This window comes from Ammospiza caudacuta, chromosome 2 (genome assembly GCF_027887145.1).
Source record: "Ammospiza caudacuta isolate bAmmCau1 chromosome 2, bAmmCau1.pri, whole genome shotgun sequence".
NCBI classification, from domain to species: Eukaryota; Metazoa; Chordata; class Aves; order Passeriformes; family Passerellidae; genus Ammospiza; species Ammospiza caudacuta.
The window spans coordinates 27,712,155-27,732,600 of record NC_080594.1 but is presented as its reverse complement, the minus strand read 5'-3'; the positions used below and the strand labels follow the sequence as shown (position 1 = coordinate 27,732,600).

At 47.2% G+C, this 20,446-nt stretch overlaps 1 protein-coding gene across 1 annotated transcript in view; it reads right to left on the bottom strand.

Annotated features, from left to right (window-relative positions):
- Window positions 1-10,570: 10,570 nt before the first annotated feature.
- The window catches only part of GAP43 (growth associated protein 43), a 57,207-nt gene continuing 47,331 nt past the window's right edge, over window positions 10,571-20,446 (bottom strand). The window contains exon 3 of the mRNA XM_058825251.1: window positions 10,571-16,496. Coding sequence (XP_058681234.1) covers window positions 16,408-16,496 — 89 coding nt within the window. The 3' untranslated portion in view covers window positions 10,571-16,407. The remainder of the gene's footprint in view (window positions 16,497-20,446) is intronic.

Sequence of the window (20,446 nt, the reverse complement as noted above, 5' to 3'; positions counted from 1 at the left end):
TCTATGCAGGAAACTTGAAGTGCCTCTGTTCTAAAATGGCAATCTCACCTCAGAAATTCAATTTTCAGGGCAGCCCTAAATAGCTGAGCTGCCCTTTGTACGGCAGCCCTTGAGAAAGGCTGTCTGGGCTGTCACTGACCTGTTCACACCCTGTGTTTGCAGTGGGACCCTGGTGCTGGGCTCACTGGTCCCTCTGATGCTGGTTGCACATCCACATCCCTCCAATGCCAGCAAACACCATGGGCAAACCCATCAGAGGCGTGGGCAGTGGCTGAGTCTCACCCACTGACTGGCAGGTACCAGGCTGCTCTAGTAACTTCCTCTTAATGAGTAAATTACCCAAATCAAAACCAGCCTCCGGATACTTCGCAAATAAAGACTAAAGAAGTGTTTGACAGACAGGTGCTCAGATCCCTTCTTCTCTGCTCTTGTCCTCTTGCTTCTCTGTTTTCCAAATCTCCTTTCCACCTTTATTGGCATGAGGTGTGGTTATTTTCCTTGCTGGGTTAGTGTTTGTCTCTTCCCTTTCTGTTTCCCATGCATGAGTTTGTCGAGCAAGCACAAGCCATTTGGCCCACATTGATTATTTATGAAGGTGGGAACCTTTTATCTCGGCTGCTTAGTAACTTAATGCTGGTGTAGAGAGAGGCTGCCTGGCAGCAGCTGCACGCCTTGCAGGAGCTGGGAGACAGGCAAGGAGGCTGAGGCGTTTCAGCATCTGAGAGGAAGGGCGTGGATAAGGGAGACAAATAGGGCTGAACCCACTCTGGAGGGTGATTTGTCTATAATGCCACCAGAAAGTAGGGGTAAAATGACACCTTTGGGATTTGGTAGCACTTTGCGTTCACCTTGCAGAGTTCCTAAGAAAATATCAGTAAAAAATGAGGCCCATTATTATATAAATTCCAAAAGGAAGGGATGAAACTTTCAGGAATGAGTGTGAAGAGAACATGGCACTCTGCTTTTGTACCTGCAGATGCCTCACTGTTGCCTGGATGCCAGCTGTACAGCCAGATTTCTGTGAGTGAGGGCAGAGCCAAGAGGAACAAAAGATTTCCAGTTCAAGCCAGGCTTAGTGGGAGAGGTGTTGCAACCCTCTGGTGAGAGTGCGTACCGTGATTTCTGCAAAACCAGGCAAGTCACGCACTCGTAATGGGTCACTGGGATGTGGTCAGGTGGAAACAGAAAATGTGCTTGCCTCCTCAGCTCCCCCCCCCTTTCCTAGCCCAGATTTTTGTGTTTTTTCTCTTCTCGTTGCCTATCTGCTCACAGTGCACTCCCCATCTTCTTAGTCTGGAAGGTGGGGAAGAAATACCTCTGGCCAAATGTTCACAAAGACATTTGCAGAGGGTCACCCATATGAAATGCACTGTTGGAAAGATCCATTCTCAGGATCCAATATACAAATACAAGGCTGGCAGCCTGGAAAGGTGTTGTCCCTTTCCTGTATGCATAAGTATGCAGGAAGGCAAATTCATTGTGTGTTGGAAACTGCTCTAGAGCAAAACAAATAGATCAACACCAAAGGACAGGAGCTGAACTGTTTTATGAATGGAGCTGCTATTAGAGTGCACTGCAAACAGGATAATGGAATATCAGCTGAAATTTCTTTTTACTGTTACTACTAAATCAAAATCCTGCACAGAGTTTAATATAGTTCTCCTAAAAATTTCCTGTCACTTCTGCTCTTCCCTTCATCCAGCAACAGCTGAGCATGTCAGATTCCAATCTGTCCCATGGCCTATGAAAAAAATGTTGTATGGAAAAATATTTTATGGGAACATAAATTTAAATGCTGCTCCAGCATCAGTGCCTTTCAGAGAGAGCATGTTACAGGAGCTGCCTTCGAGGTGACCAGCCAGGGCACAGTATGGGTAATGTGAGGAAAGGAGGAGGACACCCTGCCCCCTTCTTTAGCTGCCTGTGGTCAGGATGTGCCAGGATATTCTCTGGTGGGATGAAAATGGGACAAGGGCAGGGCAAATCTGGGAGGCGTCCGCAGCCAGCCAAGTGAGTGCACACAGGCGCCATGGGTCCCGAGCCTCATTCAGCAAAGCGCAGGTCCCAGGGATCCCTGCCATCCTTCGTGGCTCTCCCCACCACAAGCATGGCAGCGTAGCTGTTGAGGGAGGCTGATGTCTCTGTGGCAGGGGCACAGTGAGCTCCCAGAGCCAGCTGTGAGAGGGCAGGCTCAGCTCTTGGGTCCCTCCCAGCCGAGCCCATACCCGAGTGCGGGCACCACGAGCGGGTTCTGCTTCTCCCCCCGCCGCCGAGCGAGGCTTTCCGTGAGGCTGCCTCAACAAAAGGCAAATCGAATTTTCCCCTCCAGCAGTCTTAGTGGCAGCAGAAAGCAGGGCTGAGCTGATCTGAGCAGCGCAGGGATGCTTTGCTGTGGCTGCCAGGCAGTCTGCAGGACTCTCTGGCTGTCCCATGCCCAAAACCTGCTGCTCCCCCTGACTCCCCTGCTCCCAGCAGGGAGCAAGGCGTGCACCCCCAGCGCTGATCCAGCAGTGCTTTGCTTTCCCTCTGTCAAGGCCGCCCCAAATCCTCATTTTCCTTTCCTATTAGACCAGCTAGTGTGTCACCAGGTGGCAAAGGCTGCCCAGGGCAGGTGGCTGTGTCACTGTAGTGCCGGTGGAATGGCAGTGGCATTTAAACCTGGATATTAACAGAAGCCTAAGGAGTGACTGGCTGTGCCCGTGGGCATTGCCAAGGCTCTGGGCACAGCTCAGCTGCCCAGAGCAGCTACTGACGAGCAGCTGAGCGAGCTCAAAAGGTGTTTTCAAAGTTTAAAATTTGATCTTACGAGCTGTCTGGGCATGAACGTGAAGAAAGTCCTACCCTACATGTGCAGAGTTTTCTGTGACAAGTTTATTCCGAGCCGCAGGGACAGGATGCGCTATTTAGGGAAAGGCAGAGGCAAGCAGCACACCATGCGGGAACGTGCTATCCCCAGGCATTCCGCTCAGCGGAGCGCTCACCTACAGACACGCCTCCTGAGAATCCTCTGCCCTGGTGGGTGTTTGCTTACACAGGCATTCCCCAGAGATTGTCCCTGGAGACAGTTTTAGCCTGACAGGAGAGCTGCCTTCATGGCATGTATTTTTAACAAGGCTTAAAGGCATGAGCTATTCCCATCCCCTTCCCTGCAGAATAAATACTTCGGGGCAGAGCACTTACTGATCTGATCTGCCCGAAATCCTGAGAGATTTGCTCAGTTGTGTGTTCTGGCACAGCCTCTTCACAGAGCCCTGCTGCCCAACCAGGAGGAAGGTGCCATGAAATGTCTGGAAGGTCTAAGCCTTCACAGCCCTCTGTTGTCATAATTACCCTTCCTACGGTGCTCCAGGGGTCGTGCAGATAACACTGATAAGGCACTGACAGGTCCTGGGTGATAGGAATGCTGTGATGCCCAGGCTGGCAGACTTCTGAGCTCTGGGGACATCACCAGCGACCTGAGACAGTCCTTAGGTCCTGGCACTACTAGCACCAAACCTGAACAGCTAGAGCTGGCCAGTGGGCACCCAAATGATGCTGGAGCATCTTATTTACTTGTGATGGCCACCAACAGCCAAGTGCCTGTGTGCGCAAAGGCCTAACATACACAGGGTGTTGAATAGCTAATGAATTGGGATGTGGAAGATTGGCCAAAACTGTTAAAATTTCCCTTTATGAACAGAGAAGAAAACCCACATCTCCTTGTGTAAACATGCCTGGGTGGAGAATTGAACCTGTGTTTGTGAACTCCCCCTTGCTGCAGATCAAAAAGCTGATTTGATGATGCCTCTGTGACACCAGGATTTGTATTTTAAATGGAAATTTCTTGCCATGTGATGACAATCACAGCAGAGACAGAAAAGGGTTCCCTGGTTCTGGGCTCTGTGGTTCCCAAGCTCCACCAATAGGCAGTAAATTATTACAGTCACATTGAAGTGTGACCTTAATAGCCCTAAATGCTTCCAGTGTGTATAACGACGTGATAGGATCATCGTGTGGGTTTTGCTAGTGCAGTGCCACAGGGAAGGAAATTAAGTCAGCTACAGGTGTCTGAAGAGTCCAAACTTTGTCAGACTCACAGATGGTAACTACAGAGTGATGAGGGGAAGCCTGAATCTTTCTTCTGTCTGTGCTTAGCACCTCTGTGAAATCACCTGAGAGGTATACATGAGGTATTCCTTGCTGTGGGGCTCATAGAAAGTGCACTGACTAAAAGCAAAGACGTGGCCATGATCTTTGTAGATGCCCACAGCCTCAGTCCAGGAGATTATTCAGAAAAGTTTAGAAGAGCCATGAATTGTGCTCTTTCTTACAGGAAGTGCACTTTGCCTCAGAAAGTTGTTTCTTTTCTTACCTCAGCAGTGTGTTTTCTGACTGCCTCAGCTGAGCCAAGCAGTCCTTCATTTCTTTAGGAAGTGCCTATCTACCAAGCATCCAGATATGCCAGGCTGCAACTCAGGATGGCAAAACCTCATAGTTCCACAGTTTTTGTACTTGATCCTTGATTTTTGTCTTTTCTACAGAAAAAGTTAATAGACTATGGACCTGGCTTGTTTAAATCTCTGATCTGGCCTGGTTACAACTGGGATCGTTCACATCTCTATCCTGCGTGGAGGGACAGCTGCAAAAAATCAGAGGTAGCCAAGTCTCACCCTGAGACACTCTCAGCATCTGCTTATGCCCTGCTGCTGCTTTACAAATATCTCTCTTCTCTCTTGCAAACAAATAAGTAACGAGACAACCCAGCAGCTCCGATGTGAGGGCCTGAGCTCTTGGTCAGGAGCCGTGTGTGGCAGTGGAGGAAAAACGTGCAGCTCATTCATGGGGATGCTGTGTGGAGCTGCCCTGGAAGAGCCTGTGGGCGTTTGCTGAATGCTTCGTAATTAAGCTAATTCTGGGCATGCTGATTATAATTTCAGGGAGATGTGGAACATCCTGCAAATACTTGCATAAACATCTGATTCCCAGGACACACGCGAGCAGGGTCTGTATGGGTGTATGGGAGGGAAGGGGAAGCAGCCTGACTAGTGAGTGTATTTGAGAGCAAGAATAAATAGGTGCTGTTGCATATGTGACATTGTTTTGGTTTTTAATCCAGCGGGGAGGAACCACAGGAAATGGCACATTTATAATCTTGCCTTCTGTCTCTGTCAGCCAGAGTGAACAACTCATTAGGATGAAGATTTTGCTCTTTTTGTTCATCAAAGCAATAATGCAGAGAGAAGCCAAGTGAACTTGGAAGACCATCGTTGAGCATCTCGTGTACTTTTTGCAGGGATAGCACTGGTGGAGGACCACTCTGTTTTCCTAGAGCACTATCCAGGTTCTACTGTCATCCATGGGGAGTCCTTGATAAAAATTTTCTTAGGACTTTAAACTGCATGGTTTAGGACTGTGACTGCTGCAAAAAAAGTTTGACTCTGGAGAAAAGTTGTGAGAGTTACACCTGTCCCCACCCCCAAAATCATAGAATCATAGAATCATAGAATGTTTGGGATGGAAGGCACCTTAAAGATCAGCTAGTTCCAATCTCCCTGCCATGAGCAGGGACAGCTTTCTCTAGAATCCTAGAGATACTTGGCTGTAGACTTTGGTGGGGGTACATCAGCCTGTTAGAGCCCTGGTTTAGTACCTAACAGGTCTGGAAAAGGCTTTGAGATCCCACCTGCCCCGACCATTTGGGACATTTCATATCCCATAAAGAGTGCAATTGCACTGTTTATCACAACCTTTCTCCAAACTTCCCAGCAGGATCCTTGCTGTGCCAAGTACTGCAGACTGCATGGGGCATCCATAATCCAGCCTCTGTGCTTCTCTGCTGTCTCATGGAAGCTCTGGACTTTCCCTGTATCCTAGCACAGCATTAGTGCTGAGGTGAAGAGGGAACTAATTGCCTCCAGGCATTTTTGTCAGCCTGTGCCATTCCTACAGAGCTCTTGGCCTTGCACATTATGAAGACAGGCAGGGAGGCAGACGTGGGTGTATCTGTGTGACAGGGTGGGGGCAGCAGCTGCAGACAGTGCTCTGCTTAATTGGTTTCCTTCCTTTCCCGCTGTATTAATCACCTCCCTGTGCATGCTGCCCAGCGCTCATTTCCAGTCATTTTGCAGGCCTATTGAGAGGCTGTGGAGCAGCCCAGGAGTGGATTGCTTCTCAGCAGTCCCTGGGCAGAGGCACAGGTCCCTTTTTCTGTCTCCCTGGCTCCAGAGCAGCCTACTTTCCACCCAGTCCCTCTTCGATGCTTGTTAATGGAGAAGGAGGTGAGCATAAAATGGACTGCTAAAACCTATGAATATTTCAGAGGAAAAAGTCAAGGGACTGCATTAAATCCTGTTCAGTTTCTGCAAATGGAGTTGGGGGGTGAGTGTGCTGCTTAATGAGAAACTCCAGCGCTGTGTGACTGCATGATGCTTCCCAAAGCTTCCCTTTTGCAGCGCCCCCATAGAGTCACCAACACTGCTGCCATCCTCTCCTTGGCCAGACAAGTCAAACATCTCTGCTGTCAGCTGTGTCTCTTGCTGCCTCAGCCTGCCCCTACATACCCCACCCCAATATTTACCACCCAATTATCCTCAGATGTACCTCTTCCCCCATCACACTCATAGCATGAGGCACCCCTTGAGCTGCCCAGCATCCCAATGTCCTATAGCAGTCCACCAGCTATCAGCACACTGTTTACCTTCCCAGCATTTCCAGCATCCTTCCCACCTCACCTGCTGTCTTCCCGCAGCCCCTTCCCAAGTCCCCATCCTCATCACAGCCTCCTCCAGACAGCTGCTGCCCCCCCAGCAGCAAACAGCGAGAGCGGCAGCGGCTTTCAGAGCAACAGACAGAGCCTGACAGCCCCATATGTTTCAACAGAGACAGTTCCTCCCTCTAATGGGCCCAGAGGAGCACGGCTTTCAAAGGATTCAGCGTGGAAGTGACAGGCTGGAAAGTCTTATTAATGGCCTGTGCGGCAGCCAGGGCCGCAGGCAGCGCATGCCAGCAGCCCAGAGGGCACGGCCAGGCACAGCCAGCCCTCCCCTGCCACAGCCCGTGCCCTGGGGCAAGCAGAACCCTTCCCTGGGCTGGGGATTGCCCTTTGGCTCTTTTCTAGAGACCAGTCAGCATGTGAGGCCTTCCCAGACCATGCAGCCTGCATTGCACCCTGTTCTCCCAGCCCTGACTGCCAAGCGTGCCCTGTGGAGGGTCTGGCACCAGGCTTGGCTGTCATGCAGGGAGAAGAGCCTGGGGAACACAACCCACAGCTGTAGGTCTTCTCTCTCTTTGCTGCTGTGAAGCAGTGGAGTCAAGGAAGCCAAAGTGACAGCATGCAGGAACTGGTCATCCTTTTGCTGGGTGCTGCCAGTCAAACAGGAATTGTCTTCTGGACTTTAAGTGCCTGCTAAAGAAAGTGACCTGTCATCACTCTGAGAGCTGCCCCTCAGAGATATCTTCTCCAGGAACATTGGTCTTCCCCATCCAAAAGCTCAAGGTGTCTGTGCTGTTAGACACCAGCATCCCCTTAGGCCACCAGGACTCGTGGCAGTTTCTTAGCTTTCACTCTGTTTTTCCTAAATCACTCAGGTCTGCCTCAGAAGGAAAGAGACCCAAGAAGGAGAGATTCAGGACCTGGGCAAACAGAAGGAAGGAGTCTCTGCACCACAACATCCACAGTGAAATTCATCTCTTCACTTAAACAATGAGCTGCTGCACAGACAGGTGTTGAGTGAGGATTCATTGAAATTTAAGCCACAGACTGTACATGGATAAATAGCCAAGGATGGGGACATCCAGTGTAGAGGGGGAAATGGAACCCACTCCATTAGACCTCACCTCCAGTGACAGAAATTATTTTCCCTCTCTGGCCCAGGGTCCTAAGGATGGCCACAAAACCCTTCAGAAGATGACTGTCTCAAGGTAAGAAAACCATAATTATGGGCTCAGAAGAGAGAGGCCTCACCAGCAGTTTTCAGTTCACCCTGATTAACTCTTCCTCATTATGCAGCCACTGATGACCTGTACCACCCCTCCTCTCTCTCACCACAGATAATGAAGCTTCTCTCTCTCTTGGTTTAGCATCCACCCATTGCTCCTGAAATGCTAATTACATTTTACTCATAACTTGCTTAATCAACTACCATAATTAAATTAAGCAGTGCCTTTCTAGCTACATACAGTTTGTATTTTGGGCTGTGGGCTGATGCATTTGCAGAGACCCAAGTGCCCCAGTCTGTCTGGTACAAGCTACCACCTCTCTGCAAACCCTGCCTCTCAGCCACAGTGTTGTTCCTCTGAGACAAATGGGCTTTCACTTCCTTGCTTCTCTTATTATTAATGCTTGCAGTTTCATGCCAAAGTAGAGGAAAAATATTTCCTCTTTAATATATAAAAGTGGCCTTTCATGGATAAAAGTAATTTCATTTTTAATAAACAAAAGTGATCTTAGGTACAGAAATGCATAATTTCCTTTCGCTTTTTCTGCTCATCTTCAACAAGGGAGTAGCCCTGTTCAGACTTGATGCCAGCTCTGTGTACTGGTTAAAAGGGACAAAGTGTTGCAGATTGGGAGACTGTAAATGTCCATTACAGAGGGCTTCATATACCCTGCTGAGTAAAGGAAAGCAGACTTAGAAATCTGAGTGATTCTATGAGAAGCAATGGTCTTTTCACTGTGACCTCACTAGAGCAATAAAGGTGGCAAGTGTGCTGTGAAGCTGTTGGCATTGTCAAAAAGCAGGAAAACCTGAAGTTCCTGTTGCAATATCCCCAAGGAAAGGAAGTCTTCCCCAGCCCAGAGTGGGACAAGCCAGGGGAACACCAAAGAAATGGGAAACACTTTGCTCACTCAGAAACTGGGGGAGGTTTGCTGTTGTAGTCCATGGATGTGGCAAGATATCCAAAGGGAGTTCACCTGGGCAACTGGAGGAGGTTGAACACCCAAGGCGAGTCATGGATCCATTTTCTACAATTCAGGCAGAAAGTTTATTTCTTCTCGCAGTGGCATGAATATGACTCTGGAAATCTTGCAGGGCAAACTTTGTGTGCCTTGTTAGAAAATCTCAGGTGGAGATTTGCATTAGGCTGAATTTTACATTCAGCTGACACACATGCCCTGGGCCAACTATTCAGCTCCTTCCCTCCCCCTCTGCTGTGCAGCAGATAAAAGAGTGCAAGGCAGCCTTGCTACCTCAAGACAACCATTTACTTGGAGAGAGGTCCTTGAGTGTCCTTTCAGAGGTGTTCTGCCCCACAGAAGCAAAGCCAATCTGCCAGGGCTGATCCCTGCAATCTAGTGATGTGACTAATTGAAACCACTTGATTTTGAATGCTTAATATTTGTTTGCACACAAGACGTAGTCCACGCCTTTTTTGGAGAAGCCATGAGGCAACTGATGATTATATACAAGAATACAGACATCTAATTGTGTCATTTGTAAATTGGCACTTTGTCCAGAACCCATGTGAGGTGCTGAGGTCTGCTCTGTTTCCCAGGCAGCTCCTTGGAGCCTCATCAGGAATTTCTGGGCCCTTGCTAAGCCAGCTGCTGTATTCAGATGAGTTGCAAGTGATTTCTAAACAGTGGTTGTAAAGCTTCCTGGGATGAATAGATGTGACAAAAATGCTTGATTTCAGCTCTTCTCTTGAGCTGCTGTCAGATACAGCTCAGGATTAAGTCAGAAGCCTAGCACAGCCCAGGCAGCAATTCCTACTCTGTTCTTCTATCATTGCATTTGGCACAAACTTGATACTGAGAGAAATAATTGGTGGGGCTTCTTGGCTGCTGAAATACATATTTCTGTCTCAAAAAACTTCTGGTGTTTCCCAGTGAGCTACTGAAGATTTAAATGCAATGAGGAATCTGATATCTTTAGATAAGCTTGCACAAAGTTGCCTAACTTCTTTCCACTGAGGGTGGCAGGGCACTGGAGCAGCTGCCCAGGGAGGTCGTGGCTCTCCCTCTCTGAGGATATTCTGGCTTCTGTGCCACCTGCTCTAGGTGACCCTGGCTTGGTAGAGGGGTTGGACTGGATGATCCCCAGAGGTCCAACCATTACTGGTTGGTAACCCCCATTCCCATTTCTACATCCAAGCAGATTCCCCGACTCAGAACACCCCAGGCCCAGATATTGCCATGGACATTTTACAGCTCTGTGGTGCCCAAGCACAGCGTTTCTCAGTTCAGCCTTTTCCAGGCAGTCTCCAGGCAATGCCCTGACAGCCACAGGCCTTTCTTGGGTCAGAGCATGCGTGGGGATGTCTGTGTCACGTTATATAAAAACCCAGGACTTTGGTGACCACATCATCCATTAGGCCAGTTAGATATTCTGCCTCAAAAGCATACTGGCCTGTATGGCCTTTTACTTCACCATTTCAATGTAACATAGCTTTTTACCCAGACAGAATAAGTAGAAAGCATTTTTCCACAGTAGTCAGACTTGACTGAGAAGGTCAAGGGAGAATGAAATGAGATTTTTTTGTAAAAAAAACAAAGTCGTACACAAGGGAGAAATTTCTGTTCCAGGAGCAAATAATTGCACACAACTACACGAATTTATAAGTGAGAGACTTTATTTGAACCAATTTTTCAAATACAGACATCTGTATTATTCTCACTTCTCGGGAATGTTTTCTGCTCATTTTTGAAGCTTGCAACCTTAGGACAATATTCAGGACATATGTGTACATTAGATCTCTGCAGATGGACACATTCATAATGCACAAGTACAATGAGTGAGAGACTCTTTCCAGATCCTCACACAAGAGCATCGGAAATGGGCCGCTCTAATTGTCAAGTTCTGCTCTTTTTAGCTTCCAGACACGTCACAGTTCTTGATACTCTCTAGGCTGTAGCCACCTTCTTCAGGCCCCAATTTATTACTGTGTTACTTCAGCTGTATGCCAGTGGAACTCCTCAAAATAGGGCTTAGGTGATGCACAGGGATTTGTTTTATTTATTGGGAACAGGCATGAGCAGAAAAACCAAGCTATCGGGTGAACAGTTCACCTGGGATTTTCTTTTGTGAGAGTAGTCTAGGTCTCAGGCTGGGATTTCTGATTTTTTAGAAGTGACCAGTGGTTCTGGGTGTGTAATACATGAATCTTGATGTTCAGAGCATACAGGGGACCTGTGGCTTGGACCCCAGTGAGGTGTCTCTCAAGTTGGGCACTCCAGATGTGAGCCACTGGGGTTACTAGCCTGTTCTGCAAATCTCGACCTTCACCTCTTCTTCCAAGTATTGCTCAACAGAAGAATGTAGTAATAAAGCATTGTAGGTAAGAATGCAGGCTCGCACATGACCTGAGATCAACACCCTGAAAAATGGATAGAGGGTAGTGCTTTCAGGACCACCTAAATGACTCATGATCTTCAGTTCCATTTTGGGAAATTACTGGAGAATTTCAGGCCTGAGACCCCCAAATGCGCCGCAGAGAGGAGTTTGGACATCCTTCAGCATCTGGGCCTTAGGAACTTGCATCTCTTTGAAAGCCAGTGAAATGTGTGCTCTCAAGTGCCCATGTCACTTAGGTTATTCTGAAAACTGTACCCTATATACATATAGGTAGATAAGGGGCAGACTTTCACAGGCACAAGTGGCAGTTAAACATGTAACTCCCATTGATTTTTTTTTCCCCCTCGGGGACCTGGAAAATCCCCCCCCGAGGAGTTGAATCCTCCTCTCGCATTATTTTCACACTAGATTAACACCACTGCTTCCAGTGGAGCGACTCCTGAGTTACCCCAGTGTGAGCGAGAGGAGAACCAGTCCTGAGGTGCTCTAAATATCCAGTGAAAGTGCTAATGTGGCAATGCAGAAAAGCAGGGAATCTGAGCACAGGCCTGGAAGAGGACTCCCAACGTCACCTGTGGTGCCGCTGAGCTGCAGGTGACCACCAAGCAGACTTCTTAGCCAAGAAGAACCACAAAAACATTCATTCAAACCCTTCCTTCCACCTCTGCCAACCACAGTCTCCTAAGACACCTATGACAAACAGCAGACCTTCAGTATGAAAACTCACAAGTGCTAGTTTCCTGTTTGGAGACCACAGAAAAAAAAGAAATAACTCCTGTGGGGAGTTTGGTATGAATTCCCTCTTCCTTTTTTTCTTCTTTCCTTTTTTTCTAAATTCCTCTCCATCAGTCATGGCTATTTCTTTCATCTAGAGTAACATGTTTCCCAAGCAATGCTGTTTATGTGGTCACCACAAGTGAGTTCCTTCTGGCTAAAGCCTCTCATGGGGCTGCATGAGGGTTTAGGATTGGAAAACACTGGGTCTGAAGGGATCTCAGCAGGATGCCCTTCCCCTCCCTTTGGAATGTGATTCACAGAAAAGCTCCCTGGCTGATGCAACTATTGCAAGGGTTGTGGGGTTTCATCTGCTATTAATACAGACAGTCAGAATGGCACAAGCATTGCAAAGCAGACCAAATTCATGCTTACAATCTACTGCATTGGTGGGGAGTTTATGTTGGAATTTTTTTTCACTTCTTCAAAGCTTAGTCTAGTGAAATGTAGTAGTGAAATGTCAAGAGCTACAGCTGGTAGGAGCATTCAGGATAGCTGTGGGTCACTAGTGTATCTTACGATGGTGACATGGAAAAAGCCCCTCTAGGACTCTGAACTTCCACAGCACTGCATGGTGAGGTCAGGCACCATATTCTCAGTGTGAGTCACTCTGACATGCCCTGCCCTTTTCTTACACAAAATAACAACCACAGGCACCTCCAGGCAAACGTATATCCTCTTCAGGGAGAGAGAATTAGACATATACTCCCTGGGGAATTCCTGTAGGTTGTTATGGCAGGAGTAGTAGAAAAGCTTCAACTACTCTGCTGATGACTCTGCCCCATTCTTTACTTCTGGGACCTCCTGCTTCTTCTGCTTTCAGCTTACTTGATGTCTTGCTAGAAAAATCATTCCTCAAATACCCTTGTTCTCTTTCCAGTTTCCGTCCCATGCTGCATCCTTTATAGCGTTTCCTTTTAGCCTTTGAAAATCTAGCTGAAGAGGCAACTCAAGGAAATCCAAATGCTTTTCTCTGCTCTCTTCCTGTACCCTGAAGACAGCCCAGCTTCCTATACAAATCTTGTGTATTACACATTAAACCACTGCCTGCTCAAGGCAGGGTTTGTCTCTGTGCTCTCTCTCACGCTGTCTTTGCCCTGACTCTCTGGCAGGATCAGGACACGGTACAATAATAAAGATAGGGAGTGCTTGGTTACAGCCAATAATTTTAAACTGGAACCAAGGGAGAGGAATTCGTATTTAAATTATTTAGGTTTGCAGTTGGTAACCACATATCCTGTTCTCTTTGCAGGGGGAAAAACCAAAACACAAAACCCAACCCTTTGTTCTCTAAGCAACATGGCAAAGTGTGTTCTTACAAACGGTGACAAAACACGCTTGATGCCTCAACCATCAGCCAAAGGGGAGGCAACATGCAACATAGAAAGGTAAAACATTCCTGGGGAGAGAAAGCTGTTTCATTTTTTGAGGAGGGAGGAAGGCCTGTGTCCAGGAAGACATGAGAAGTGGTTTTCTTTTCCTTATAAAGTTAAAAGTAGTAATAGCAAAGTGGAGGCAAGATGAAAACTTTGGGGTCTGAAATCAGAAGAGTGGGGAAGCCACATGGTCTTTGCAGAAACAGGCAAGACAGAAAAATTTTTAAAATGGTCATGACAGGAGATAAGGCCAAACAAAAAACATGGCCCCTCCTTCCTGCCTCCTCCCAAACACCTCTCCCACAAATCCTGAGAGCTGAACCTCAGTTCTCTCAACTTGGTGCTAGAGACACGGGGTGTCTGCAGTGTCTGCGCTGGGCTGGGCCCCTTGTGTGCTACGAACAGCAAACATAGTGTACACCTCTCCTCCCTAGGCCTCGGCCCCGTGTCCCTCAGAGCTCTCCCTCCCAACACCATCCACACCCTGCTGCTGCCGTGGCAGGCACGCGCCGGCTGGTGAGACCTGACATACGGTCCAAGCAATGCCTGATGTCTGCGCTACATTTGCTGAATTGAGGTCAGGCTGGAAGGTGTCTCAGGGTGTACCACCCATCATGACATGGGAATATTAGCATATATATCATTTATGAAGTATGACACAATACCTATCTGTCAGTCAGCCCATCTTTCTACCTATTTAGTCTGTCTAATCTACTTTAGCTATCTACGTTTCACTATCTCTATCAATCATCTATTGCTCCATATTATCTAATTTCTTCCTGTCTCTCTCTCATCTTTTGCACTCTAATCTTTCTTTCTCTAGCTATACTCCCCTCTCTCTCCCTATCATCCATCTATCCACTCAAAAATCTTTTCTCCCCTCATCTCTCTAATCCCTGTTTTTAAAAATCTTTGTCCAATCTATCTCCCACTCTCTCTTTCCCTCTCTTTAGAAAAAAACCTTCCCTATCTCTCTCTCTTATTTCTACAGAATGCCAGGAAGCACATGAAAATGGATCCTGACGTGTTTTGATGGCACTTCCAGCGAGCAGTCTACGTTCAAAGTGATCATTTCTGAGGAGACACTGTTCATCTTTTCTCCCTATTTCCAACAAAGAGATGGAGGAGAACAAAGGAGTAGGACAAGGAGTGCCAGCCAGCCCTCTGAAGGCCATGGGGCTGCCACTCCAAGAAACATCAGCCACCAAAGGACGTTGGAGCTGTCAGCATTCTCATCTTTTGGTCTTCCTGCTGTGAGGACAATTTAATCCTGGTCCTGCAGCATCACACAGCTATGCTGCAGGGTACTCTGGCTGTCATTGCCAATGAGGCCAGGAAACCATACAGGAGCTGCTGGGAAAGCACATTAAAAAAATCAGGGCAGTGAAAGAGCAGTAATTAGCTTTTATGAAAGCCCGGATATTACTAAATGTATTTTAACTGTTTTCTCTCACAGCTCATAAAGACAGCAGCAGACCCAGAAGGCTGCACAAGCTCAGGATTTGGTGTCTGTCAGTGTTCCACTGGGACAGGCCGGGTGGCACCAGGGGACAGCCCCACAACCTGTGGGAAGCAGTGGCGGAGATTTAGGAGGTGGGGCTCTGCCCACAGCCATAAATGACAGCTGAAAGCCTTGGCCCTCCTTAGAGCTGGGTGAAAACACCCTGGGTTCAGCAGGAGCAGGAACGAGGTATTTCTCAAAGTCCCACCAACGGGCTCCTAGGCCACCAGGCCTTGTCCTGCCCATGTGCCTATTTATTCAATAAATATTGAATAATAATTGGCCCAATTCATTTTGCCAAACAGAACACTTTTGGGGGGTCACACTATGCTACTCAAGGACTTCAACTCCAGCCCAATGGGATGAGCATCATCCTACTGTGGTGAGAAGATGAGGTCCTAGGACCCTGTCTCCTCACAGCCCTTGGCACACCCCTTGGCAGGGGTTAAACCTTGGGCATACATCAAAGCTGGTCCCTCTACAGGCTCATACCTCCAAGGACAGCATAGTTCCCCAAATCAGGGCCTGGAGGTCTCCCAGAGGGATGCTTTCAATGATCTTTCCTAAAACTGATCTTGCTGCTTTCATTATTTATGTTAGTAAGTGCTAACATCTCGCTCAAAATCCAAGCCTGCTCCCCTTAAAATCCCCTCAGCAGTGCCAAGGAGAGCAGTCAGTCACTGAGACTTGTGGCCAAGGAGCAGAGCTGGGCCAGCAAGAAGTGGCCCACCAAAGACCACAGTTTAGCAGGATGTACGGCAGCATAGAAATGCGACACGGTGGTATTAATGATAATTATTCTCATTTATTATAATTATTGTTCAGTTTGAAAAAGGAGCCTGGAGCCAAGCATTACGCTAATTGGCACATTTTCTAGTTGTTATTTTAGTTCTCAAAACAAACTGGGGTTTAGTATTCTTTTTTGTTCATTTGTTTGTTGTGTTTGGTCTTTTGTTTGTTTTTTCTTTCGTTCATTCCATCACATAGAAAAAGGAAGAAAATAACCTTTTTTTCCCCCTTCTTTTGTTTTAACTCACTGGGTAAGTCTGGACTCCTCAGATGAACGTAACATTGCACACACACACACTTGGAGAAGAGAGAGAGGAGAGAGAGAGAGAGAGAGAGAGCGAGCGCTCGCAGTGGGCAGACAGACACACGCACGCGCCAGGTCAAAGAACTCTGATACAGTGCAAGAATTTTCCCAAAATGATTGGATCATCATTACCAAAAACTTGCCATAACAACACCAAGAAACAAAGAAATGTTTAAGCCACACTGTTTGACTGGGATTTTTCCTGCTTTTTTTTTTTTTCTTTAAATGTTTGCCACACAGAGAGAAAAAGGGTTTAAGTGGTAATGGGAGAGGGACAGACACAGGCTCACAGATGTGAGCAGGAAGGGGGAAAATCGAGATTGGGGTGGGAAGGAAGGATAGAGGATAGGGGGAGGGAGGGAGGGGCAGTGGGGAGTAATTTCTTAATGTTCAGGCATTTTCTTGGTCCGCCTTGCTCTCTTCTTCTTTCACCTCTTCCTGCTGGGCACTTTCAGTAGGTTTGGTTTCTTCTACAGCATCTAGTGGGGAAAGAGATGGTCCAGCGTTAGTCAGCCATGATCTAGAGCATCCTGCATGTGCACACAGCCTGATGGACTGCATGGCTTCAGGCTTCCCTCTCTCCAAAGTCACCCAGGTCTCAGAGTCCCTGGAATTTCTGCCGCATGAAAAGAACATGCCAAGGTTCAGCCCAGCAGGCAAACATGTAGCTCTCACAAAACCCCTTCAGCCAGAAAGCATGTGCCACTGGAAGGAGCTGCCTTGCTCACTGCTGATGCCCCGGACAACTCCTGTTCATTTCATTAGAGGCACTGATTAGACTCCTGGCTTGTCAGCTAGATCACACACCCTTTTACAGAACCCACTGACTGTACCAAACACTGTCCCCCAGTTACAACATGGATACTCCCAGAGACTTAAAGAGAGTCACAAAGAACAAACTATACACACCTGAAGCCTGCAAGACCCAGAGGGAAAAATTTTATACCCTGTAACTCAGACTTCTCTCACACTGAACAGAGATCTAGGGAAATGTCTGTAGCCTTCAAGAATGGGAGCCTTCATCCAGAGGCTGCCACATCTCTCAAGTTTTCTAGTCTCTCCTTTCAAAAACAAAGTTGCCCTGGGGGGAAGCACTGAGTATAACTGGGAGCTAGCTCTGCCTGTCAGTGAGACACCTTGTTCTGGCAAACCATTCACATGAGAAGTTAAAACTACTGCTAGGAGCTGTCCCCCAATGAACTAGACAGAGGATCAGAACCCAGGAGAAGGCAGAGGCAGCCAGTAGGAACAGGGCAATTGAAATTAATGCCCCTCAAGCTGGAGTGATCTCACTCCTGGGTTCATCTAGCCCATGCCTCCTTCATTGCAGCAGGACAGATTTAATTGTCTTGGAGTTTCTCCTGCCCAGCTCTGACCAGGGTACACTAACATGTCCCCAGCCTCTTTCAGAAACAGTGCATGTACTGTGTGGATTGCTTTTTACAGGACAAGGTGGTGGACCCAGGTCTGCAGAGCTGTAAGATAGAATAATGCACAAAGGCCTTAGTGCACTGTAGCGACTGGTCTCCTCCATTGCCATCTCCCCCTTTACCTCACTGGGTCCCAGTCCCACACATACAGAGCCCATGGAGAGATCAAGCAAGCAGCAATCCAGACTTGGGATGAAGAACAGGGGAAAGAAACACTTGGGATACAGGGAACAGGGAAAAGAAACAAGCACTGAAGGAGGAGGGAGTGATGTGGGACAGACCATACATACTGTACCCATCTCATTCAGAGCCTGTGGGTTCCCTGCACAGTTCCTGGCATCTCTGATGGGCTATCAAACTACATTGTACCAGCAAATAAAATGAGCCAGGGGCTGCTGCCTGGCCCCAAGGCTGACTGGCACCACCAGCTTATGTCCATATGGCTAAACTCTCTTCTTCTCCCGAACAGGGTAGGTGTGTCTGGGGCCTGTCTGATGCAAAGCTGCTTGGTGTACACAAAAATCACACCAGGGCCTGTGCTGTCAGCCTAACAATGAGGATGTTCAGTAGCCAGTGTTTAGTTTGTAAGGAGTAGCATCCTCATACCCATGTTTCAGGAGAATGCTAATTGGGATGTGAAAATTTCCTTACTGACACCATTCATGCATTTTGGCATGGTTCATTTGATGCCATCAGATGGCAGACTTGTATTTGCTTCTGGCAGTAGGTGCTACATTCCTATTTCCCTCCTCCCCTCAGCTCTTTTAGCCTAGGTTTTAAACATGTTCCTAAGCACCACTTCCTTATGAATCACCTTTAAGTTGTGTGCAACTTTCCATTCTGAATCATCTTCATTAAAGGCTTTGCTTCTGGACCTTCAAATACTTTTAATCTTAGTAAATTCTGACTGCTGATTTTCTGGAAGGAAAAATTTCTGTGGGAACACCCCCACGGCCTCAGCCTCTGCATCTGCAAACCCCCTGTCAGCAAAAACATCTGTGGACTTTCCTTCCCTTGATACAGAACAGCTAAGCACGATGCTATTCAAGGACTCCATCTATATCTGGTACAGCTACCACCACAGACCAGATACAAAATAGGCTACTGATTAAAATACGATCATAACAAGTATCATTGGGAGGCAAAGCTTGGCCTACTTTTTTAATTTTCCTGAATGACTTGATCCCTGGGAGGGAGGAGAGTCCCTTTAATGCTGCTCGTCAAGGCATTCATAGCAGGAGACACACTGAATTACGAAGCTGAGAGTAGAATCCCAGTGTGCAACCATCTACCCCTAAATTTGAGTGAAAAGATTATTGTTAGCCAGCAGCAAAGTCTGATTTCTTACATGGCTCTGACAGATTCTAGTAGGACAGAATTTCTGGGGTTTTCTCACATAAATGGAAATGAGTGAAAGAGCAACAAAGAGACATAACGTGGCTTCAGGAGCCCAAGTCTGACACTGTTTTTCATTGTGTTTAAAACTTTTTGGGTCTTCCTACCAAAAAATACGCACAGATTTTAGCCAGCAGTCTCACAGCCCCCTCAGGACAGCACAACAGACAGGCACATAACACAGCAAGCACAGGGATGGACAGACAGACACTGGGAGTCCTGCTCATCTGCTGCACTACCAAGTCACACAGACGCCCTGGTTAATCAGCAGCTGAAAGTGGCGTCCAGCTCCTACAGTGATGAGCCCTTGACAGCACTCCAGGAAGGATGGACAGCAAATCTGCTCACACTCAATGTGTAGGACCTGGCAGTGATGTTGGTTCGCTCCCAGTGTTCCCATGCTGCCCTTGCTCTTAGGATAAGCAGGCAAGTTGAAACACAATTTCTGCCATGTTCTATTCCCTGTTAACTCACCACAGTGGCAAATCTAATTTCCAAGGAGTACCCATGGCGCCTGGAGATCCCTGACTGGCAGAGGAACTGCACAGAGGTGCCTCACTGTCCCCATTAATGTTCTCTGGGGAGCAGATAGTGGCAGGCTGATGACTCTCTGCTGAAGAAGGCCAGAGACTGCACTGATTTCTGCCATGGATGAAACAGACTGGACTAACAAGGATTATGGAGCAGCAGGAACAATTTAAGGTCACTTCATCACATATTCAAGTCAACAGAGAGGGATCATACAACTCAAATGCTGGACTGTGCATATTCCAAGTATAAACAAGAACTCTAGCTTTTTGAATAAGAATTCTCACACAAAATTCAGTGAATCACTCTCCTTCTTTTCTCTTGAAAAGCTTTAAGGGGAAAGACTCTATGGTACTGCTACACCCTGCTAAGCTATGTCTTATTTCCTAGCAGCTTTACCAGCACTTCATTGATCTTTGGGATGAGGGAAAAGAAGCAACCTGGTGTTATTATGTAGTAATGAACTGTACCAAGAAGCAATATCATGAAGGAAAAAAGAATTCAGCTCAGAAAAAAAAGAAGAAAAAAAAAGAAAGGAAAATCAAGTCAAGCAGTGGCACTGCTAAACCACAGCAGTAAAAAGAAGAGGATCCACTCTGCACAGTGGGGGCAATGCACCACAACCCCAGTGACATCAGGGCCAGTAAAGAGCAGCTTCTGATTCATGAGAAAAGGTGAGGCATTTTATCTGACTCACCAGTTTGTCTGATGCAGGCTATTTCTGCAGCATGTTTTCTGGGCTTTCTCCAGCCTTGTTTTCAGTGTCCCAGCAAAGGAGGGCAGAGTATCCCCAGGGAGATTAGCAGAAAACTGTCCTGGGAATTCCATACATCAGAGAGACTATCTCTTACACTGCTTTTTACCCAGTACTAGTCTTGATTTTCCATTTTTTTTAACTCTGGGATATCATACCTTTGGGTTTGCAGAGGACAAATACCATTATACAGCCAGAACTGCAGAGTTTGGGCATTTTTCATTCACTTTGTACTTTGTTGCAAAGGTGACAAAAAAGTGGTTGAGAATTCAGGCCATTCCCTGCTTGAGGAACAAAAGCATTTGATCCTGGGTAGCCAAAC